At 47.0% G+C, this 24580-nt stretch overlaps 1 protein-coding gene across 1 annotated transcript in view; it reads right to left on the bottom strand.

The window, feature by feature from the left end:
• TMEM181 (transmembrane protein 181) overlaps positions 1-24580 on the bottom strand; it is a 53849-nt gene that overhangs the window by 5308 nt on the left and 23961 nt on the right. Inside the window, exons 6-14 of the mRNA XM_055311080.1 lie at positions 23317-23427; positions 10286-10366; positions 7974-8073; positions 7269-7399; positions 6973-7064; positions 5570-5627; positions 3342-3444; positions 2696-2747; positions 344-426 (exon numbers count right to left, since the gene is read on the bottom strand). Of these exons, the coding sequence (XP_055167055.1) occupies positions 344-426; positions 2696-2747; positions 3342-3444; positions 5570-5627; positions 6973-7064; positions 7269-7399; positions 7974-8073; positions 10286-10366; positions 23317-23427 (811 nt within the window). The remainder of the gene's footprint in view (positions 1-343; positions 427-2695; positions 2748-3341; positions 3445-5569; positions 5628-6972; positions 7065-7268; positions 7400-7973; positions 8074-10285; positions 10367-23316; positions 23428-24580) is intronic.

The following is a 24580-nucleotide window of genomic DNA, read 5'->3' as shown; positions in this document are numbered from 1 at the left end:
GCCTGCTGGCCTCCGGCACACTCACATCTGGGTGATGGGGAGAGACACTCAAAACGGGCTCAGCCTCTCCTTGGTGCTCTGCGGGGAGAAGCGGGCACCACAGACTGATGCCGAGTCCTGAATGGAGCCTGGATTCCTGAAGAATCCAGGGACAGGGGAGCAGGGGGGTGGGAGAGCAGCTGGGAAGGGACTCCCTCTGGCGTCGCTGCCCGGGGTGGGCCGTGGTGGGGCCCATGGCACACAGGTGCCCCAGTGACCTGCCGCTTCTGCACGGCCCTGACACACTAACCACTCCCGGCACAGCGTGGGCCTGAGACCTGTCGGTTTCCAGTGAAAAGGATATAATTCTGGTAGTGAGTTGACAGTTCAGCTACAAAATTGTCTTGTAATACTTGTGCTCCAAACCTTAAATAAAGGATGACGATGCTGAAAAGGAGGAGGAAGGACAGTGAGTAAACACAGGCGAAGAAATGGCCTCAGCTCCACAGCACTCATTCCATTCACCCCGGTCCCGCGGTCCATTCACTATAATTTCTGCACGAACCTGGGCACGCACGCGTGCACACACACACACACACACACCCCACCCCACCCCTGCCACAGGTGTTTGGTCTCAGATCCAGGAGGGCCGCTGCTGGGACAGAAGCAGGTGGCCGCCCGCACCGGTGCCCTGAAGCACCCGCTTGGCATGGCTCCTTCCCTTCTCACGCTGCCCTTAGGTCTCCTTTCCCAGACCAGCTCCTCCCACATGACAAGGCCCTGAGGAAAGTCGGCTTCCCCCAGTCACATTTCCCTCCTCAGGCTCGGCGATTCCCACGGTGAGGGAGCATGGCACCTCTGTCCAGACAAAATGATGACACGGAGCTCCGCAGCCAAGCGGCGCTCCCCTGAGCGACTCCAGTGTCTGAACCAGCACCCTGCGCTCAACTCCCCTCCCCGTGGTCCATTCACACAGAGCCAGAGGGACCCCTAACCAACTGTAAACCGGAGCCTCCCACCTCCTGGCTTCGATCCCTCCCAAGGGTTCCCATCACCGAAAATAAACTGGGGCTCCTCCTGCTGGCGTGCAGGGCTGGACCTCACCTCTCCGGGGGGCCGCCCTCCCTCACCTCCTCACCTCCCCTGGCACTGCTGCTCCTCTTACACTCACCAAGCCACCTGCTGTCCCCATGACTCCTCCCTCAGGCCTCAGGCCAAGTGTCTCTTCTGCAGAGCCGTCCCCTCCCCGTCTAAAGCAGAATCTCTCCTGCCATCATCACATAGTTTTTATTAGGGGGCTTATGCTATTTATCTACTTGTTTGTCACCATCTTCCTCCATTAGAATAGCAATCCGGTGATAGGGAGGAACCTGTCGGCCTGCTGATCAGAGCACGCAGTCCATACACGCTTCTTGGACAAATAAATGAGTCCCTTTGAAACTTTTATGAAGAAAGACCATAAAGGCCGAATGACTTCTAAATCAGACTCTACAGAAGTCAGTACAGGCATCTCACTCCCAAACCTGTGGACTTGGCACGAGGGTGAAGACATGTGAGGGGATGTGAGGGGTATGTGGGGTGTGTGTGTGTGTGTGTGTGTGTGTGTATGAGAAAATGCGTGAGGGGACGTGAGAGTGTGTGAGAGGTTTGAAAGTATAAGTGTGTGTATGAGGGGGTGTGAGCGTATGAGCATTGTGAGGTAGGGTGTGAATGTGAGAGGGAGTATGTAAGAAAGTGTGAGTGTGTGGGGGGTGGGACAGTGAGTGTGTGAGGGAATGTGTGAGGGGGGTGTGAGAGAGAGAAGGTGTGTGAGGAGTGTATGTGTAAAAGAGCATGAGGGTGTGTGAGGGGCCTGTGTGAGAAGCAGAGATCACCTGTGCACATGCGCTGAGGAAGGGCTGCCTACAGGACACCCGCACTGCTGTTTCCAGGTGAAAGCAGATGCCGAATGGAGAGCGCTGAGATTGTGTGGTATGATGGGCAATGAGCATGACTTGGATGGGAAGGGACATGGGTGCCCAGGGGAGGCCAAAACTCAGGCAGCGGGGCACCCTACAGCTGCGCTACAAAACTGGCCTCTCAGAGCCCCATGTGGCTCCCAAGGAAAACAGCCGGCAGCCATTTATTTGCCACCCAAACTGCCAAAAAGAAAGGCAAGTGACTATAATCTTTCCCTCTGGACTCGGATTTTAGCAGAAAGAAGCAAACACAAACAGCCAAACAATGATTTGGCAGGCATTCACAGAAACCACCTGGTCACCTGGGCCTCACTCAGCCTCTGCAGCCTCCCACCACAGCCTTCCCCCACCCAGCGTCCTTCCCCTGGGGCCATCGCGTGGTGGTTCAAAGACACCCATGGTACTGAATTCAAATACACAGTCCTCTCCTTGGAGCATCAAAAGGTCGCCAGGCACCAAGTATGAGGTATTCTAGTTCTCAACCCCACACTGGGCTGTGGCCACTCCACCTGCATGGCCCAGGGCCCACAGGCCTCATCTACCCTCGTCATTCCCCGGGGCATTTATAACACAATGTGAGCTCTCTTGGCCACTGGGGATACTCAGTGCCTGCCCTGAGCAAGAGGCCCTCTGACCCAATGAACAGATCTGGCTAGAAATGCACTGAAATTAATTCTGTGAAAGGGGAGAAAAGATATTCATGACAGGAAAATACAAATTTGCTGTTTTGCTTCTTTCAAGGAATAAAGTCTTCTTACCTAATAACAAGCACTACAAAAGTCAATGCAGTCAAAAATTTTAACCTGAGATCTGAAAAAGAAAGAAATACCTCATTAAACCACTTTGGAAGTAAATTCCATTCTTACCACAGGGAGCTTAGGAAAAAAAAGACAAATAATGAACCAAGCCTCCTGAACAAAACCCCTCCTCCGTCTGAACTTTAAGCCTGTGTGCACCTGAAGCCCAGAAGACATGCGCGGTCCCACCTGCCCAGAGTCGAGGAGGCACCCCAGGGAGATGACGGCCATTGTTAATTGGTTGTTCCAGATTGAGAAAAGGGATCCATGTGAGCAGATGACTTGCCCTAACTTGGGACTAGGAAAACCGCCCTGGCCACCTTCTCTGCAAGGTACAATTCTGGGAGGATACACCCAGGGCCCCAGGTGGCTTCTGCCTCACAGGCCTCCCAGTGCTGGCCCCAAGGCACTGTCTAAAAGGCCCAGAGTCGCCCATTCAGCCCTGCTGTGGCTCCTCAGGGACCGAAGGCGCTTGTCCCCAGCAAGAGGGAGTGGGACAGGTCCCATCCAGGTCAGGCCCTTGCTGGGTGGGCTCCAACAAGAGGCCAGCTGTGCGGCCAGCTCCCAGCTCGCCTGGCCTTGGGCAGTTCGTAATGGGGGCACTTACCTACATAAGGCATGTGACGCAGCTCAGAACAGGCCCGCACGATCAAGAACAGAAGGTATAAAATATACACGGCTGCCACCACCATGAAGAAAATCTTCATTCCCTAGAATGACACACGATGGCAGCTGAGTAAGAACAGGCGCTTGGCCTTGCTCCTCCTTCCAACACCACGGCAAGCAGGAAAACCGAGCATCTTTACAAGGAGCCTAGAGTCCTGAGGGTCTCTCCATGACAGAGAACAAGAGTGTGTTCCTCAACCAGACTCGCTGCTCAGCCTTCTGTGAGCCACGTGGTTCACCCGGGGACAACCCCGGCCCTGCTTGGCCCCATGAGCCAGAGTCCAAGCTCCCTCTACCGGGCCCAGGATGCAGCGGGAGCTCAGCACACCAGTGCTGGCTCTGCAAGCCTCAGGCTTCCAGCATTCCCTCTAGTAACAGACACAGGCCACTGATTGAGAAGGGGACACAAAGGTGACCACAGCCACGGTGACAGCTGCCTCGCTCAAGTCCTTCCGAGTGCTGGCCAAGGGCTTTGGGTTCCTGCTCCATTCAACCTGCACGGCAACTCTTCAGCAGGGACGGCGCCACCATCCCCTTCTACAGAGGGAGAGCACGGGGACAGCAGGGGCTGGGGAGGTGGGAGGCTTGACCTGCAGGCCACTTGGGAAGCTAGCGTGCTGGCTCAGGTACCCACCCTGGTGACCTAAGACCCCTGACCACCCCTCAGTTTTCACGTGAGAACCGGACAAAAGCTCCAGTGACAGATTAGCAAGAACCTATTTATCTCAATCTGGGTAGTGACAACCAAGAGCCCTGTAGATCTGTCACTGGGGTCTGCAGAATCTTCCCTGAGAATGTGTCAATACAGCTCTTCCCTGTCCTCTCCTTTCATGTCATGCCCCTAGAGAAGGCTTCCCGGGGTGTAGGTGCCCCACCTCGGGTCTCCTGCAGGCCTTCCTCCCCACCCAGCACCGCCCACAGCCCTGCCCAAGGCCCCTGCCAACTTGGCACACGGCTCCATGCAGCTCTGCAACAGCACCGCCCTTCCCTGGCCCAGAATGCCTCCCCTCCTCTCCAGTTCCAGGTTCAGCCCCTTCCCCCAAAAAACCTATTACAGCATTAGAAGACTAAAAGACAAAACACAAATAAACACCTCTTCCCCTAGAAACTTGGGCTCACTGTCCCTAAGGACACAGGGACGCTGCACACCGGTCTGTACTTACTACTAAGCTTTTTCTCCCTCACAAGGTCCTATATTCTTTGAGGGCAAAGATCATAGCACATGGCTCATAAGGCATACACTGAGCAGCCTTCAAAACTCCTCAAACTTCTAAATAATGGAATGAAAGACTACCAGTGCTCCCCTGCAAAAATCTGGCTAAGAATCATGTGGTCAGACTACTCGCTATGACATGTGTGGTCTCAACACAAGCCATACATCTTTCAAGATAATCATCATTCACTAAACCTCCCTCTTTCTCAGAGGCCATTCCCATAAAGAACCACAGTTTTTATCACTTTACAGGAGGCTCTGCAAAGTATCCAGAGAAATGGTGGCGATCACCCAAGCTCAGGATTCAACTCCGTCATGCCTCTGGGATTGCCCTGCTGGGACCATGCCTTCTAGATACCTCACAGGCTCCCTCTGGCCCCGGGGCCCCTCACACATCCATGCCCTAGGCAGCCAGCCGTGCCCAGGAGGGGCTGCCCCGTGAGAGGCCTCGGGATGGCAATAAACCCAGAGATTTGAGGGAAAGCCACATATAGGGCCTGAGTGCCATTTGCTGACCCCTGTGTAAAATAAACTAGGTTTTGGTGAGAGCAGAGCATTACCCAGGGTGCTGTGTCCTGTTGCTGCTGTGCCTACAGGCCCACATCAGCCAGCCTGGCCACACCATTTATTCTCTTGGAAACATTTCTCTACTTTACAGAATTAAATCAACAAAATGAACAAAACAGATTTCTTAATTGCTCTACAATCCTCCTAAAATCTGATACACTTTCTGTGCCTCAACCATAAACCGAGGAATGAAGCGACTTCATTTTAAAAAGCTTATTTTTCATACTACTCAAACACATTCCAAATTTTGTACCCATGAACCTTCTATAGTCTCCCCTAACTAGCCAGTTAGCAAAGTCATTTCAGCAGTACTATTTAAGTTACAAAATTCAGTAATTTTTAAAAATAGCATTTTAGAAAAACCCACAGCCATCACTAATAATCCTTACCTGAAAATTTCCTGTGTCAACTCGATACTGGTACATTGGATCATGTAATTCATTAACTCTGAAAATATAGTATTATTTTTTAAAAAATCACAGATTAATAACTAGCTTACTTTTCATTTTTTGCTTTCATCTGGCTTTTATTTTTTTCTAAGATTTTATTTATTTGACAGAGAGACAGAGAGAGTAGGAATGGGGGCAGAGGGAATGGGAGAAGCAGACTCCCAACTGAGCAGGGAACCCCATTGTAGGGCTTGATCCCAGGACTCCGGGATCATGACCTGAGCCGAAGGCAGATGCCTAAATGACTGAGCCACCCAGGTGCCCTTCCTTTGGCTTTTAAAGAAACTTATTAACAGCGGTGCCTAGCTGGCTCAGTGGGTAGAGCATGCGACCCTTCATCTCAGCATCGTGAGTTCAAGCCCCAAAGGGGCTTTTATTATTTAAAAAAATAGGGGCTTTTTTATTTAAAAAAATACATTTTTTAAAACTTTATTAACATAAACTACTTACCAACCCATAGTAAAAGACTTTTTAAGAAGTAATCCTAAATTTATGAGAAACCCTAAATTTCACATTGAAAATGCCTCCAGTGCTACTAAACTATTTGCCTGCAGTTGTCATTACTGTGAAGCTACAGTAATTTTGTTACACACACACAAAAAAAATCCCTCTACTATCTCTCCTGCAATGTCACCAACTATTTTCAGGCACCTTTTCAATGGAACATATGGGCATTGGAATAGACGAGCACACAAAGAAAGCTATACAGAAGTAAACGCCAGTTTCCATGCAACTCATTTTAACGTGAAACTGGGTAACTGAGTAGCTGAAGCAGCAGAGACAGGGCAGGAAGACGAGGCGGGCTGAGTGCTTGCATCACTGGGCCGTGGAGTGCGACGTGCCAAGTGTCAAAACCATACCCCTGGAACAGAACTCATTTCTGCAGAAAATCCTACTCGGGTGCCTGGGCTATGACTACATGAGGCTTCAGCGGTGGTCCCATTTTACAGAAGGACAAAACTACTAATCCCGCTAAGCGTCAGGAGCTGGTGCAGGGATGGGGAGTTCACAGACACAAGCCCAAGGAGAAACTAACATTTCTGTGGGCAGGGGTGAGCCAGGACCCATGAGCATCATTCCTACAGAAGACGATGTCTCTGCCACTTTGAAGGAGAAATCTAAAACTACATAGTCTTTTTTATTGTCCGTTTGAGACTAGAACTGTGCTACCTTACATGCCAGTCAGGCTAAAACAAATCCTTGATTCAAGTCACACTGTCAAGTCCTGAAACCCTGGTGACAGATTCCAGCTGGGTTCACAAAATACAGTAAGACTCCGGATCTGTCCTCCTTTGTCAAATGCTTCCCATGCCTAAAGTTCCACACATAATAGAATTACTCACGTCTGCCATATTCCCAGTGTGACAGAAGCCAACCACAACAGTCCGACAATGAAGAATTTGGGCAAATAGAAAGTCAAACACTTCCTTTCTCCCTAAAAATAAAAAATGGTAAGAAATGAGTTAGTAATTCTGGCAAACCATGAAGTCCTAGAAGTACACACTAGATCAGAGGCACTCAAGTCATTTCTACATCCTTCTGCTGACTGGGGCTGAACACAGATTCTCCAGGAGCAGTTTATCTGCAGGAGCAGCACCAGAGCGTGGACCGAAGGACAGGGCTGAGGGCTGATGCTCACCTGAACCCGTATCCCGTGGTACACGCACAGCCAGAAGAGCAGCAAGGCACAAAGGAACACAGACTGGAAGAGATCGTCCAGCATGCCTGGAAACCAGCTGTTCACCAGGAAGGAGAGGGGGAAGAACGGATCTGGAATGCAACCGGCAGAAAGGCCTGGTGGAGGCAGGCTCACCCCACCCAGCCTGGGGCCTCCGTCCTCTGCGAGGGCAGAACTCAGTCACCCTCTCCTCAGTCGGAGCCAAAGGGAGGTAGCAAACTAAAGGCTGTTTTGTTTTCCAAAAAACCTAAAAGCCAATGAACAGATTGCTCCAGTGATCATTACAGAGTGCCGTCTGCTTCCGCCATCCGCTCCTCCCTGCAGGCCTGGGAATCCCGGGGCTGCGGCTCTGGAAGCAAACGCCTTCTGAAGCAGGGGAGGAGGAACAGACGGCAGTGTTTGCCGCCTTCAGCCAAGTTCCAAGACGGCTGTGTCTGTAGCCCTTCCAGGTTTTAACTACCAAAGCAATCACTTATTCGTGCAAGCTGCCAGGCATCTGCCTCGTCCCGGTACACCACCATGCGCGCGCTCTGGGGGGGATGTGGCCACCTGTTCCTTCAGGGGCTCCCAGGCTCTTCTGGAGACTCTGGGGCCAGACGGGCTCTAGGACACCTTGCAGCTTTAAGCTTTAAAGGGGAAAGCTCCAAAATAAAAATGGGCACCTACCATTGTAAAGCAGCAGCAGAGGCAGAAGAATGGACATCCACTTCTGCTCCATCCCCCAGTCTCGCATGGAAAACTTCCGGAGGGAATGTGCAAACAGGCACTGCAAACCAAATCAGGAACGCAAGTCACTGTTTTTGCTGACACGTCGCTTAGTACCACATTAAGCCTTCCCAGAGTGATGGTCAGCCAAACCTCCCTCCAAGTTACCCTTTGTTGCACCGACGGCTGAGAGCATTAGTGCCGACGGAGATAAGATGGTGAATCACTGGCAAGGAGCTGCGGGTAAGATGATCACAAGCTGCTCTCAGAGTGGCAGGAGAGGGCGGGGAATATAGTGGCTATAACTCCTCTGCCAAAGGGCAGAGCACCCACCCCTCCCACCTCCTCCTGGACAGACTACTTCTAATAGGTCGACCCCACAGGGCCACCCAGGCACCTCCCTGGGGACAGGACACATGCTCCCAGCCATGCAACATCTGCAGATGGCACCAGGGCTCCCCGAACAAAAGCTGAATGAGGCTGGTAACCATGGTCAGAGAATGTGTGTGTTTTCAAACACCTGCCTGAAGAAGCTGTGTTGAGCCATGGGAGTTTCTTTAAAGTACTTTAAAACACTATACAATTTGTATAAAAGACCTGGAGGTTGTTTTGTTTTGATATTTATTTTGTTTTCTTCTGTACTCTAGCATAAGTCAATGATTTTCTAGGCAATTTGGACTTCCCGGGCTGGTGGGCCATTTCTCCCAGTCTATGAGGCTTAGGCTCATTTCTTTGTTTAAGAACATCATGCCCTGGGTTCCAGCTCTTTGGGCCCCAGAGTGTGGCAGCAGACCTTCGGACAACAGAGATAAGTCAAAAAACAGCAAGGATTTCTGCTGCCTGTAGTTCTCCACTCATCTTTAGTAAGTTCTTTAAGGGACTCCCTGGGTGAGGCTGGGACCACCATCCCACAGCTCTCCACAGACTCCACTGCATCCCAGAGCTAAGGATGCATGCACCACATCCCAATGCTGTGTCCTCCCAGCCCACCCACATCCAGGTCCCATGTCACCACCAACTGGCACCTCTCACAGGTCTATCCCTGACAAGCCTATGTCCTTCTGTGTACAGTTAGACTGTGAAGCACAACGTGAGCCTTGGGTGACAACTCGAGTGGCCCCCACCACAAAGGGTGGACATATCTCCGAATGTTACACCTTCCATGTCAGCAAGGAGCAAGCAGCTGATAGGCAGAATGTGGCGCTGAGTACCAAGGCACATACCCTCTTCCTCCAGGATGTATGTATGTAGGTGTGTAGGTGTGTGTGTATTTATTTTCTTCTTCTAGTTTTAAATTCCCAACTTCATGGACCAGACTGGGCCCCTGTGTGATTGCTTTAAGAGTAAGCATCCCCCGCCAAAGTTACAGGGTGCTTGTGGACACTGAACTCAGACCCCAAATGAGCCAAAAGCTTGTACTTCCAAACCCACTCATCTGAGGCTTTCCTCCTGAAAATCCCAAAGACTGAGAGATCTGTTACAATTTTCCAAAGGTAAAACCGCAAGAATGTGCTGTATCTGCCTGTATAAAAAGAAGGTCATTTCAACAAGGCAGGTGATATGGCATTGTCATTGCACTCTGATGAGCATTTACTTAAAAGTTGGGGATTGGGCAGCCCGGGTGGCTCAGCAGTTTAGCGCCGCCTTCAGCCCAGGGCCTGATCCTGGAGACCCGGGATTGAGTCCCATGTCAGGCTCCCTGCATGGAGCCTGTTCTCCCTCTGCCTGTGTCTCTGCCTCTGTGTCTCTCATGAATAAATAAATAAAATCTTTAAAAAATAAATAAATAGAATAAAATCTAAAAGTTGGGGATCTGTCATCACTGTAGTACTACACAGAGGTCCTTACTAACAGATACCATGCTGCTTTTTTTGCATGACAGCATCCTAGCAGAAATACAGCATATTTGGTAATATCAGGTCAGCCCACTGGATGGAACATTTCAGCATTCAGATAAATCTCTCATGTGGTTCACACTTTTTTAAAATTTAAATTCAGGTTAGTTCACATAGAACATAATATTGGTTTCAGGAGTAGAATTCAGTGATTCATCACTTACAGACAATACCCGGTGCTCATCCCAACAAGTGCCATCCTCAACCTCGTCCCCCACTCAGCCTATCCCCCTGCCCACCTCCCTTCCTGGTTTGTTCTCTATAGTTATGAATCTCTTATGGTTTGCTTCCCTGGTTCACACTTTGATAATCATAATTCATAAATTAACTCTGCTTTTGGTAGGGTGCTGATGTGATCATTCAGCAAACGGAACTTACCGTGACAATGAAGGTAAGCACCACAAAGAAAAATCGGAACCAAATTTCCAACTGAGAAAATGCCGGGTCATAAGTCTTCCACTAAAATGTAAAGTAGGAAAATAATTTGAAAAAAAATATGCATCTAAAAGGAAGTACACCAGATTATTAAAATAGTGATCTCTATACAATAAGTAATTTTAAATGTTCATTCTCTTTCCTTATGCCTTCTCACATGTTCTAAAATTTTAACAGTGCATTTTATTTTTATATTAAAGAATGCAGACTTTGAAAATTTTAATCACCAAGAGTTGAAAATAGTTTTAAATAGTTCATACTAATGATAAATCTGGTAGACAAATTTATTCTGTAATTACAACAAGAGCATTTGGCTCTTAAATCTCATATCAAAAAACAATGCTGTTGGGGTGCCTGCGTGGCCCCTGTCAGTTAAGTGTCGGACTTAACTTATTAACTTGATTTCAGCTCAGGTCATAATCTCAGGGTCGTGAGATCGAGCCCTGTATCGGGCTCTGTGCTGAGCATGGAGCCGAAGATTCTCTCTCCCCGTCCTCCTCTGCACCCCCACCCCACTCATACACTCTGTCTCTAAAAAAGAAAAATCAACACTGTCAATCCCCTTATTAGAAAAAGCCATGCTTTCCATGAAAAGAAACAGATTTGGGCAGCCCGGGTGGCTCAGCGGTTTAGTGCCGCCTGCAGTCCGGAGCGTGATCCTGGAGACGGGGGATGGAGTCCCACGTCAGGCTCCCTGCATGGAGCCTGCTTCTCCCTCTGTCTGTGTCTCTGCCTCTGTGTGTGTGTGTGTGTGTGTGTGTGTGTATCTCATGAATAAATAAATAAAACCTTTAAAAAAAAAAGAGAAACTTTTAAAAAAGATTTTATTTATTTATTTATTCATTCATTCATGAGACACACAGAGAGAGAGAGAGAGAGAGGCAGAGACACAGGCAGAGGGAGAAGCAGGCTCCATGCAGGGAGCCCGATGTGGGACTCAATCCCGGGTCTCCAGGATCAGGCCCTGGGCCAAAGGCGGCGCTAAACCGCTGAGCCACCCAGGCTGCCCAAGAGACAGATTTTTAAAAGATGCAAAAATGTGAGTAGGTAGGATGTTCTAAAAAAGATTAAGTGAAACACATAAATATGAATCTGACACCAAAAAGTACAATGGAATTACAGGTGTCGGCTCTATGCTGAGTAGATTCACTCCTATCAAGTGCACACCTAACAGAGCTGAGTTTGCCTGTACCACATCCCAATGGCAGGGAGAAGGCAGCCCTTCCAATCCTGGTCACAAGTCAAATTTATCACCAGACTCCCACAACACTGCACTGCACTAATGAGCCCCATTGTCTTAATGCATGGAATTAAAATAACTTGAGCAATTTAAAAAATCTACTTCAGAACAAAGTTATAGACATTAGATTTACCTAACTTACCTGAAACATTTAAAATACACACAGAGGCACATATACACACAGTTGAAGACACTTGACAGTCAGTGAAGGACAATAATCTCCAGCTGATAAGAGAGAGGTACACCCTCTAGCTGCCCCAAGCCATGGTGGCAAGGTAGCCCAAGCACAGAATCATAAACACACTGCTGGGAGTCCAGGGAGACAATCCACTGGCTGTGATTCAAAGGACAGAGCACTAAGAGGAGAGCTCTGGATACCTGCCAAAGGTGGTCCCCCTCATGTCTCCACCTGAACATTGATCAGGGCATGAGTGTGAGTAAACCACCTGCAGCAGGGGGAAAAGTCCATGAAAGGATCACTGGCACTCACAGAGGGCCAGGAATAGTGCCTTCTCCCATGCGCAGAGAGAAAAACGCACAAAGGTACACTGGGTAGCATATCCCAAATGCTTTTTCCCCAGAGGTGGGAAGAAAGTAGCCTTAGATTTCATGCTGCCGGGATCCCTGGGTGGCGCAGCGGCTTAGCGCCTGCCTTTGGCCCAGGGCACAATCCTGGAGACCCGGGATCGAATCCCACATCAGGCTCCCGGTGCATGGAGCCTGCTTCTCCCTCTGCCTATGTCTCTCTGCCTCTCTCTCTCTCTCTCTCTCTCTCTGTGTGTGACTATCATAAATAAAAAAATAAAAATTAAAAAAAAAAAAAGATTTCACGCTGCCTTGGTCCCACCTAACAAAGTTTAAAAACAAGGCCTAAAAAAAAAATAAAAAATAAAATAAAGCCATTTCCAAGTAACTTGGAAAACATCCCAGAACAAAGTTCAAGGATATTTATAAGAACACAAAATCTAATACCAGTAGTGTCTGGCATTAAATAAAAAATACCAGGGGCGCCTGTGGCTCAGTCTGTTAAGCATCTGATTTTGGTTCAGGTCATGATCTGACAGTCCTGAGATTGAGCCCCACGTTGGGCTCCTTGCTCAGTGGGGAGTCTGCTGCTCCCTCTGCCTCTGCCCCTTCCCCCTGCTCATGCTCTCTCTCTCGCTCTCAAATAAAATCTTTTAAAAACATTTATTAAAAAAATAAAAAATACAGACAAGTGACATTGTGCATGTCAACTACATTCAAGAAAGAACAGGAAAGAAAGAAAAAAAATACATAGTACATTAAAAAAAAAACGAGAAAATCTGAACCATAACAAGTAATCCTAGATCACACAGAATTAGCAGACAAGGACAGCAAGAAGCTCAAGGAAAGTCCGAGCATATGAGGTCGGGACCTGGAAGAGGAATAACAGTGGAACAGACCTTACAGAGATGAGCGAACATGGGGAAGTGACAATAGATATGATTTTAAATGAACCAGATCAAGAGTGAACAGAGAATCAGTAAGCTGTGAGACAACTGCACGTGGCCTAAGAGATGTGTCTTTGACCTCTAGTGGTGGGGGATGGACAAAAGGATAAAAAACAAACAAACAAACAAACAAAAAAAAACGAAGAAATAATGACCAAAACTTTTCTAAATTTAATGAGAACTATGAACTCACAAATTCAAGAACTCAAGGGTCCTAAGAGAAACAAAAAGTACACTGAGGATTTTGGAAGGTAAATCAAATTGTTTAATAAGTAAAAGATAAGTCTTAAAAATAGGCGTAGAGGGGGTGGGAGGGGAAAAGCATCTATTCAGAGGCCAATGGTAAGGAAGGACAACAGATTTCTTGCCAGAAAAATGCCAGCCAGAAGGCATTTTCAAAGTACTGTAGATAAAAGTCACCATGAAATACCACTATACGCCCACTAGGATGGCCAAGATTAAAAACATGACCATACTGGGTGCTGATGAGGATGTGAGGTAACTGGGGCTCTCTCACACACTGCTGAGGGGATGTAAAGCAATACAACCACTTTGGAAGACAGTCTTGTCAGTTTCTTAAACCGTCAAACACACCTCTACCATATGACCCAGCCACTCCAAGGCTAGGTATTTACCCAAGAGACACGAAAGCACATGTCCACATGAAGATTTACTCACAGGTATTCACAATAGCTTTAAAACAGCCCAAAACTGGTGACCATCTAAATGTCCCTCAACAGGTGAAAGGATAAACAGTTTATGCTATATCAACACAGTAGAATATTACTCAACAAAAAGGAATGAACTGATACACCCAACAGCACCAGTTATCTCAAAATAATTATGCTGAGTGAAAGAATTCGAACATATTGTATGACTATGTTTATCTAAATTTTTTTTAGAGCTGTATTTATTTATGAGAGAGAAAATGAGAGGTGGGTGGGGGTCAGAGGGAGAGAGAATCACAAGCAGACTCTGCACTGAGCATGGAGCCCAATGTGGGGCTCGACATCATGACGCTGGGATCACAAACTGAGTTGCAATCATGAGTTAAACGCTTAACTGGGCGAGCCACCAAGGCATCCTGTGTTTACATAAAATTTTTTTTTATTTTTTTTTCAATTTATTTATTTATGATAGTCACAGAGAGAGAGAGAGGCAGAGAGAGAAACAGGCTCCATGCACCAGGAGCCCGATATGGGATTCGATCCCGGGCCTCCAGGATCGCGCCCTGGGCCAAAGGCAGGCGCCAAACCGCTGTGCCACTCAGGGATCCCTACATAAAATTTTAAATAAATACAAATTAATCGGTAGATCAGTGGTGGTTGGAGGATGAGAAGGTAACAGGGGGAAGAGGCATGAGGAAACTTTTAGGCACTGAGGGGTATGCATACTGTCCTTATTATGGTGATTGTTTCCCAGGTGTGTACATATGTCAAAATGGATCAAATTTTATATTTTAAATATAGTGCACTTAAATACAGTGCACGTCACTGTAGGTCAACTGTACTTCGATAAAGCCATCAAACAAAAACCAACAATTAACAATCAATGTTAATGAAAAAGCAAAGATCATGGTGATTAAGGGCACATGAATTTTGAAGTCAGAGACTCCGGATCAAATCTTAGCTCTTCTGTTTTCTAGTTGGGGAAACTAGCTTAATATCACTAACCTTAAGATTTCTTTTCCATAAAATGGGGATACTATTACCTACTTTGCAGAATTATCAGAACATTTAAGTAAGATGAGGTAAAAAAAAAAAAAAAAAAAAGGTTAGCACAGTGCCTGGCATAAAGCACAAGTTCAATAGATAACAGCCACTGTCATAAATCTGAAACATAATGCAACTATTACGACATTGCTATGCTGTTTAAATTTTAAAAGTATCATTTACAAAACAATCATGGTGGCAATTATGAGCACTGATGGGGGAGTAGCAGTGTGAATGTGATATCAAACAGAAAAAAGTATAATATGTATCTTAGTTGAAAAAACAGATTGCAAGGCACAATCAAGAAGACAAAGAAAAAGTGTTAAGCATCAGGAAAAACTTCATAAAATATGTTTAAAGTGACAGTGATGAAAGTGTTTGACCTTTAGGAGAGTCTAACTCTTAAGAAGGAAAATAACTAAGGACTCCCTTTATAAAGGAGAGAGATGCTATCTTAAAGCTTCTGACAGAACAGTATAGAACAACTCACTCACTTTAAAAAAATAACACAAGAAAAGGGGATCCCTGGGTGGCTCAGTGGTTTGGCACCTGCCTTGGGCCCAGGGCGTGATCCTGGAGTCCCGGGATCGAGTCCCGCGTGGGGCTTCTTGAATGGAGCCTACTTCTCCCTCTGCCTGTGTCTCTGCCTGTGTGTGTCTCTCTCTCATGAATAAAAAAAAAAATAACACAAGAAAACAATGCTTTCTCCAATAAATATAGCTAAACGCAAAACACGTCTTTAGTTTTTTGTTTTTTTTTTTAATTTTTATTTATTTATGATAGTCGAGAGAGAGAGAGAGAGAGAGAGAGAGAGAGAGGCAGAGACACAGGCAGAGGGAGAAGCAGGCTCCATGCACCGGGAGCCCGACGTGGGATTCGATCCCGGGTCTCCAGGATCGCGCCCTGGGCCAAAGGCAGGCGCCAAACCACTGCGCCACCCAGGGATCCCCACGTCTTTAGTTCTGAACTAGGATTTCACAGGAGGGAGGAGGAAGATGATGAAGTGGAACTCACTCAATCCTGGCCTTCATGGCTGTGTCCGGGCCCTGCGCTGGTGGCAGGTGCACCACGGATGCTCGAAACCGTACTGCACCCAATCCGCTGTTCCTATGCTCCTGCAGCACCTTCCCCCTGTCTGTCCTGATCCAGGAAACCACCTCCACACATGGTTTCTCTCAGGGAGACTGCCTACACTAGCAGCGGCTAAGAGAAATCACCTCTGGCTTCCTCTGTGACCAGACCAGACTCCCAGCTCGGTCTGGTATTCACTTGTGCCAATGGCTTGAAAAGTCGTTCTTTTCCCACCAGTGAGCCCAAGAAGACTGTGGGGAGTTCAGAGAACAGGGCCCCGGCCCCTCCACGACAGACAATGGCCCCGGTGGTGCCAGGGCTAGCAGAAGGGCCCCCAGCGATTCTATGGGACAGGTGTCCAGTGCACACGCCAGAGCCACGATTAGGACCGAGGCCACCATATGAACCTCACTGTATGGAATTCAGGGGGAGGGGGCTGTTTTCGTATTTACTTTTATTTAAGTGCGAATGTGTACATTTGAAATTAAAAAGTAAAATAAGTGAAAGGAAATAGAGTTAAATCCCAGAAAACATTCAAGCTTTAGACATTTACTTCGAAATCTTAAAGAGTCATGAATCCCTTCTCTGGCATGTGTGTCAAGGTCCCCTGGCCTTCACAAAGCCACTTTGTTCTTCCAGAGACTGGGCACACCCTGCGATACCACAAACTGACTCTGGAACAAACCTCCGCTTTAGAGCTTAGGCCACTGCTCCCTAATCCAAGTCGACAGAGTTTTGGTCTGGTTCTCCATTCATCCATTCAACATTTGTTGGGCACCTACTTTGACTATATGCAAGCAAATACGATATCAAATACTGTGCAGACGTGAAACCATGAACGTAAATAAATCCCATAACAATGCCTCCAGAACTGCTATTTTGGCAGAAGACAAATGCCTTGTGACATTCCCCCTACCCCCTGCCTGCCCCAGCCCTAGTCAGCCCAGTGACTAGGAAGGGCACAGGAACACACAGGGGTGGGGGCACGTCAGGGTGCAGGCTGCTCCAGGTAATGGTGCTCCCAGCAACCTTGTGCCACACTAAGCAACCCCCTGTAACTGGTTCCCAGGTTCCAAGTCACAGCCTGGGTTTCCAACACTTGAAAACTCATATAAAAGACATTATACAGAAATATTTGGAGAGGGGATGCCTGGGGGGGGGCTCAGTCGTTGAGTGCCTGCCTTCCACTCAGGTCGTGATCCCAGGGTACTGGGATCGAGTTCCGCATCAGGCTCCCTGCAGGAAGCCTGTTTCTCCCTCTGCCTATGTCTCTGCCTCACTCACTCTCTCATGGACAAATAAAACATTAAAAAATATATTTGGAGGGCAAAAGCTTAACATTTGCTTCTGTAATTTGTCATATGAGAACAAGAGAGAGCAAGTATGACTCAAGAATCCAGTCAGTCCTTCTCAAAGTGCTGCTGGCTACTAGTCCTCTCAATTCACATGGAAACCAGAGGGTATATACTGGACAGAAAACTGAAGGACTCAAGAAAGCATGTGCTGTTGTTTTCATCTCATCACCCAGGGAAAGGTTGTGGCTTAGGAAGAAAAAGGAAAGGAAATGTGATCAGGTGATGGCAGTGTCACTCAAGAACTGAACTAAAGGGCATTTAGTGGGGGGAAATGCCCTGCTCAGCCCTGGGGACGCCGGAAGCTGATGGGATGTGTGTAGAGAAGGTGTTTGAAAGGCTCAGGAGAAAATGACAAGGAAATGGGTAAAAGCCACCTGCACCATGTTTAAAGTCTACATTCCACTGCATATGCAGAGCACGGCCAATGAAACAAACTTTTTAAAAAACACAGGAAATAAGAGTATCTCTGTGGCCTGCAAGACCTGGAGGGTGGCCTGGACTTGAACATGGCATCAGGATATGTGCAAGATGTCCTCAGAAGAACAAGGGCTGACAGAAGAGGCAGAGACAGAAGGAGCGCCGCTCCACTTCAGACAGATATGTATGTAAGGAGAAATCAATGAACCAGGAGTTCAGAATATGAGAATGAGTAAAGAAAACTTCTCAACATAAGGGTACATGGCATTAACAACAATGCCAGACAGAAGATCAAGTCCACACAGCAGGCAAGACAAGAAAAGGACCATCAAAGGAAAGGAAGGAAGGAAAGGAAGGAAGGAAGGAAGGAAGGAAGGAAGGAAGGGAAGGAAGGGAAGGAAGGAAAGAAGGAAAGGAAGGAAGGAAGGAAGGAAGAAAGGAAGGAAGGAAGGAAGGAAGGAAGGAAGGAAGGAAGGAAGGAAGGAAGGAAGGAAGGAAGGAAGGAAGGAAGAAAGAAAGAAAGAAAGAAAGAAAGAAAGAAAGAAAGAAAGAAAGAAAGAAAAGAAAGAAAGAAAGAAAGAAAGAAAGAAAGAAAGAAAGAAAGAAAGAAAGAAAGAAACCATCAACCATCTAAGGATCTGCTTAAGGGCAGATGTAGTCTGCCAAAAACAGGGTGATGAACCCTTAAGGGCTGCCCTCGCGATGATGCTCTCCCTTGCTAGGTTGGAGAGGCTATCAGGGTAATTTTCATCCTGAACTCGATTTCCATCAATGAGGAAGAAAACTGGCTAAAGGAACCCATGGGGACACCCACAGGCAGGTGCCTGCGTGGTTCTGACAGCCCTTAGGGAAGAGCCACAGCCACCAGCACACATGAGAACAGCGAACACAAGCCTGCAAACACCAAAGATTTCCAACAACAGCAATAGAAAACCTCACATGTCAAATTCTGTTAAAGAGGCAAGAACTGTCTAAAGAAATGGGTGCGGATCAGCACATCCTGACGGACAGATCAGCAACCTGACGAGTTTGGATTTTTAAAGTGCGCCACATATTCACTGAAGTTTTTACTGAAAGGAAACGAACCTACGAAAACCTGTGTATGTACCCTCAGCGTATGACTCCACACACGGTCACAGATGGAACACACCAATGCGAACAGTGTTTGGATCAAGAAACGCCATCACCGCATCCCAAAAGCCCCCATATGCCCCTTCAAGTCACTAACTACCCGAGTGACACTAATCCTGATTTAATGGCTCAGATTCATTTTGCCTGTTCTTCTAATTTACATAAATGGAAGCACACACCGTGTGCTATTTTGTATTTGGCTTATTGCCTTCAACATCATGCTTGTGAAAGTAGCTGTCACCACTCCTCCTCACTGCCATGCAATACTCCACGACAGGCAGGAACGTGCCACTGTGAGTGATCCTCCTACTGATGGTGCAGTTTGCAGCTACAGGTACCATGGTGCCAGGACACGCACATTGCAGTGAACGTCTTCTGGCTGAGGTATGCGCCTCTCTGCGGTAGAAGTCACACCTCCACTAGCAGAGTATAAGAGCTCTGGCTGCTCCCAGCCTTGCCAGCATTGCCATCTTCTTGGCTTTTTCAGCACAGCCATTCTGATGGATGTATAATACTATCAGTGATATACTTTTAAAATGCATTTTATTTGTTCTACTTTGTTTACTTCCAAAACGGAAATGAAGTCAACTTGTAATAAAAAGACAAATGAGAAAGGAACAATTTTTTAAGTTTTTCAAGAGGTAAAATTGTAATGGAAGAGGGCAAACAATTAAACCTGTACCAGGATGTTAGTGACTGCCACGGTTCAGCATAAAACTTATTTCTGAAATTGCTAGCAGCTAATACCAAAAGTGAAATGTGATGAGATAAATAGCTTGATCTAGGTCTCATAAAAGGAGTTAATAACAAATGGTCAAAAGGAATTCTGTTCAGAGGTTTAAATCGGAGTTCACAACATAATGGATACTTTCCAACAGCAATTTCATAAAAGATATAGACACACTTTCCATAAGGTTCTCTGCTTTCTTAATGCGTCTCTATACAAGTTTCAGACATAATACTAAACCGTGATTTTCTGAGGGAGCTTTTCCATAACTAAGCTTCTCAGAGTGAACTGCCAGACGGTATCTTAGGCTTCCCCTTTCAAATAGCAGTTGTCTTCGGAGCCTTTTTGAAAAAAAAAAAATAATTTTCTCTTCTGATTATAAAGGTAATAAAAAGCTCACTATAAACAGAAGCAAAGAAGAAATTAACCATTAATCCCACCACCCAGAGATAGCGTCTTCTAGCATTTTCTATAATAAAAAATGTTAATCAGCACTTTGAATTGAGATAGTTTTTTTCCTTTTTTTAAAGATTTCATTTATTCATGAGAGACACAGAGAGAAAGGCAGAGACAAGGCAGAGGGAGGAGCAGGCTCCCTGCAGGGAGCCCGATGCAGAACTCGATCACAGGACCCCAGGATCCTGACCTGAGCCAAAGGCAGACACTCAACCACTGAGCCACCGAGGTGCCCCTTCTTTTCCTTTTTTTTTTTTTTAATCAATAGCAGTCTGTGCTATCTGTTCTATTTTGTGACCAGTTTATTATTTTAATAGCTGCAGAAAAATTTAACCAGAATTCTGAATTATAGATTGCTCCCAACTTCCTGCTATGAAAAATATAAATTTTCGTGTACTTTTCTAATTGTTTTGTTAGAATAAATTCAAAGAAGTAGAGTTACTAGGTCAAAAAGAATATGCACGTAGAGGCTCTGATACACTAATAAACTGCCCCCAACACTGAAATCAATTTATACCCCATTAACCTGTATGGAAGAGCTTGTGTCCTTGCATCTTACTAATCCTAGATGTCGTTTTTCTTGCAGGTTTTTTACCATTTGCCAGGTTAAAAAAAAAAAAAAAGCATTCTTTTTTGAATTCTCTGACTCATCGGTTTAGAGCAAGGATACACATCATTTCACAAGCCTGTTGGCCATTTGAATGTCTCCATCTGTGAAGTGCTATGGTGTTACCCTTCAATTCGACCCATATATATTTATTACAAGCCTCGCTGTTGCCAGGCACACTGTTGGGTACTGGGAATAGAGAAATGTGCAAAAGTGGAGAAAAATCTTAGGTGACAACCCCATAGATCCCAGGGGTTCCCTGTATCAGCATTCTAGATGCTGAAGAGCACTACCAAGAATGATGCCCTGACCGATGGCGTCATTCCAGGTGAGCTGTTCCAATGGCAACTTCCTTGCTGCGCCCTCCAGTGAAACCACATCACCTGCTTTCTTGAGCAACAGTGGAATGACGTGTACCAAGTTTATCTAAAATATGGACCAAATTACCTAGGAATAACACTAAGAGGAAATAAACAGAAAAGAAGGAAAGAGGGAACCTCAATCAACGAGCCATGTTGGACAGCCCCGGTGGCTCAGTGGTTTAGCGCTGCCTGCAGCCCAGGGTGTGATCCTGGAGACCCTGGATCGAGTCCCACATCAGGCTCCCTGCATGGAGCCTGCTTCTCCCTCTGCCTGTGTCTCTGCTTCTCTCTCTCCTGTGTATTCTCATGAATAAATAAATAAAATCTTTTTTTAAAAAATGAGCCATGTAATAGGGTCGCAGTGGACTGAGCCTGTGAGGAAAGTTACTGAGAACTCTGAGAAAGGCTTTTAGGGGACGAAGCTCCCATAAAGATGGAAAGGAGAGGTCCCCTGTCTGAGAAACATGGTGCTCTTTGCTCTCTGCATTCTTGATTCAGGGTAATTCTAAAATAGCAAAGTCTCAAGCACAGATGGTTAGCACAGGATGGAATCAGCGTGCCTGAGCTCAGGGCATCTGTCTCAGACCCTAGCAGGGTTCAACCTCTGCATCATGAACTTGAGGACGCAGGCAGGATGCTGGCCAGATGTTCTGAGGACAAAGCTCTAGGAAATCTTCAATACCACAAAGAATACAATCCAGATTCAAATTCAAAAGTTCAGAAGAGGCTAGACCCAGAGGCCAAAACCGGTGAAAAGAAATTCAAGAGCGAAGTGTAACATCTGAGTGGTGTCTGAGAATTGTTACAAACCAACCACAGAAGTAGAGAATCAAAAAGACCAGACTTAACAGCAGTTATGGAGGAAAAAGTCTGAGGGGCATTTAGCAATTGGCAGAACACAATCCGACAGGTGACGCCGCTGCCAGAGGAGCCGGCTGTCTGGCTCCAGCCACACCTGGAAGGCCACCTGCTCCTACTTCACAAGCAGCCACTCCTCAGTCAGGCTGCCTGGAGCAGCCCTGGGAGGGAGACCTGGAGCCCAAGGGGTCCAGAAGCCACCCCCAGGGCCATGTGAAGGAAAGGAGGAACCTCAGTGGGGCTGAGACAACATTTTTAAATGTCTGCAGAACTATCATGTGGATAATGAATAAAACTCATCTTAGGTAGTCTGGAGACAGAACATGGGGAAAAAAAGTAATATGAATATTAACAACAGGTGGCATTTGCTGAGCGCCTACCTAGAATGAGCAGGCATGGTGCATGATCCCCAAACCCAGCCAAACTCCAGCCCCCCCCCCAACCTGGAAAATGGGGACCACCAGTGCCACCACGGAGGTGGGCCATTTGAGACAGTCCATGTCAAGCACACGAAAGAGGGCCTACACATCAAAACCTCTCAGTAGAGGGCACCCATCAGTCCAAATAAAAACCTGCAGGTGAATGCTCACAGTGGCATAAAATGGGAAAGAACCCAAATGCCCATCAACCGATGAGCAGACACACAAAATGGAGTCTACCCACACGTGAAATACTCAGCAAAGCATGAGGTGCTGACACCCTCAAAAGCACAGACGAACTCTGAAAATACTACATGTAATGAAAGAAGTCTGCCACAAAAGACCACCTACAGATGAATCCATTCACACAAAATGTCCAGAACAGGCAAATCCAAGAGACAGAGACAAGGTGAGGGACTTCTCAGCACCTGGGGGTAGTGGGGAGGGAGGGGGAGCCACTGCTACCAGGCTTCTCCTAGGGGATGGGAGTTGTAGCTCAGGAGAGCACCAACTTTTCAAAAGGAACCCATGACCACCTTCATACAATTGGCACAGCTTTATGAAGCAGCTGTTTACAGATAGGGAAACAGGCTCAACAACACTCAGTTGCAGAGGATGTGCCAGGATCCACACCAGCGCAGACCCGCACTCCTGGTCACTACACTGGTTATTCTGTGGAATGAGCAAGTGGAAGAAACAAAGAGGCTGATTTCAGCAGGATGCAGGACAGCAGAACAGTGGAATCTCACAGTGACAGCAGCACCCACCCCTCACCAGAGGTCCTACTGGGGCCTGAGAGCAGCTCCCAGGGCTGGCAAAGGGGGGCCCACTGTGTTCTTCTTCTACCAGGACGGTGGTTCACCAGATACTCTTACTGACCTTCCAACTGGAAGGCAATTCTCTGTCCTCTCTGTTCTAAATCTCAGAACACCACAAAGGGTTTCCAATTTCATACTGTTTCTTGAAGTTATACTTGGTTCCATGTATTTAAGAAATTATGGTTTCCTTATAGTTTTTAAAAACTGTACATCTTCCATTGTTCAAAACAACACGATTTCAATGCTGAGATTAATTTCAGTCATTTGACAGAAGGATGGGAGCTAAACAAACAAGCACTGGAAACACCGAAGCCAGCTGGTATACTCACCGTGAAGTTCATTTCCTTGATGGGTACCTTCAGGTGTTCAAATCCCACAATCACGGTATACTGAGTGTAATTTAAGTAGCCAAGATGAGCCACAATAATTTCTGCACACTTCTGCAAAGATGCAAGGAAGAGCTGTGTCTTTAAAGCAAGCATGACTGGCTCCCCCACCAACTGACCCATGAAATAACACATTTCAACAACAGATGAGCAGAACTAACCATCTCCAGGGAACTTGCCAGAGCCCAGAAAAATTCAGATGGCAGCCAAAAACAATTCTTAGAAAGAAAGAACCAAATGGATATTTTTGGAAACAAATAATAGATGATTTGCAATCATTAGAATCTTTCTACTTTGGATGATTCAAAATAATGTCACTTGCATAAAAAATGTTAACAGTACAACACAAACCTGACATTTGCACAAATACACTGGGGGGGGGCAAGAGGAGTGTGAGTTAAGACACAACAAATCAGACCCCTGAGCTCACTCTCCTCCCTACTCACTTGCACAGCTGCTGCATGATACCTAGAGTGACTGTGCCCCGTCACCCCAGTGCCTGTCCTTCTCTACGCGGAGCCCCTGTAGCCTCTGTGAGGAGGTCAGGTCCAACCCAAGGCAGACTACAGGAACAACGGCTAGAATGATTACCCAGGTGTGTGTGCTCACTGCCTGCCAAGAGCCCCTGTCTCCTGTCTTGTGCAGTTAGGAACTGCGTCCCCTCTACTTCAGCGTGGCCAGGGCGGTGAGCCCTCAGCCTGGATGCAGATGTGTCCTCAGTGGCTGGGCAGGCAGTGACCTAGGTGCAGCGACACCACCTAGCACTCCCTTGGGAAGTTCTCTCATAGTCCGACAGAACAGTTTTTGGGTGGCACTTGTGAGAGCTATGGCTGTGAACAGGGCAGTCACCCCTACCGTTGACCAAAGGCTCCCCAAGTCAGGAATGTCTGAGGTCAGGGTAGGAAAACAGATCTGGGTATACACAGGAAGCCTTAAAAAGATAAGGGGACAATTGGCAGGCAGGGGTGCTGACCTAGAGGACAGGTAAGAAGTCAGAAGAGGTGAGTGTGCGTGTTGCCCCTGGTCTCAGCAAAACCAAGTCCACCACCGTTCCCGACAGTCGGGTCACAGGAGGACACATGGAGACAGGAGCAGCTAAGTACTGAGCATGATCAGGAACAAAGGGGATCGCATTAGTGAATGTATTCATGCTGTACAGAGGACTACTTCTTAGAAGTGTGGACTCTTCGGGGGATGTTCGAATAAC

The sequence above is a fragment of the Nyctereutes procyonoides genome, unplaced genomic scaffold (assembly GCF_905146905.1).
Source record: "Nyctereutes procyonoides isolate TBG_1078 unplaced genomic scaffold, NYPRO_anot_genome, whole genome shotgun sequence".
In the NCBI taxonomy this organism is placed as follows: domain Eukaryota; kingdom Metazoa; phylum Chordata; class Mammalia; order Carnivora; family Canidae; genus Nyctereutes; species Nyctereutes procyonoides.
The sequence above is the reverse complement of the archived record's forward strand: the minus strand, read 5'-3'. Positions and strand labels throughout refer to the sequence as shown.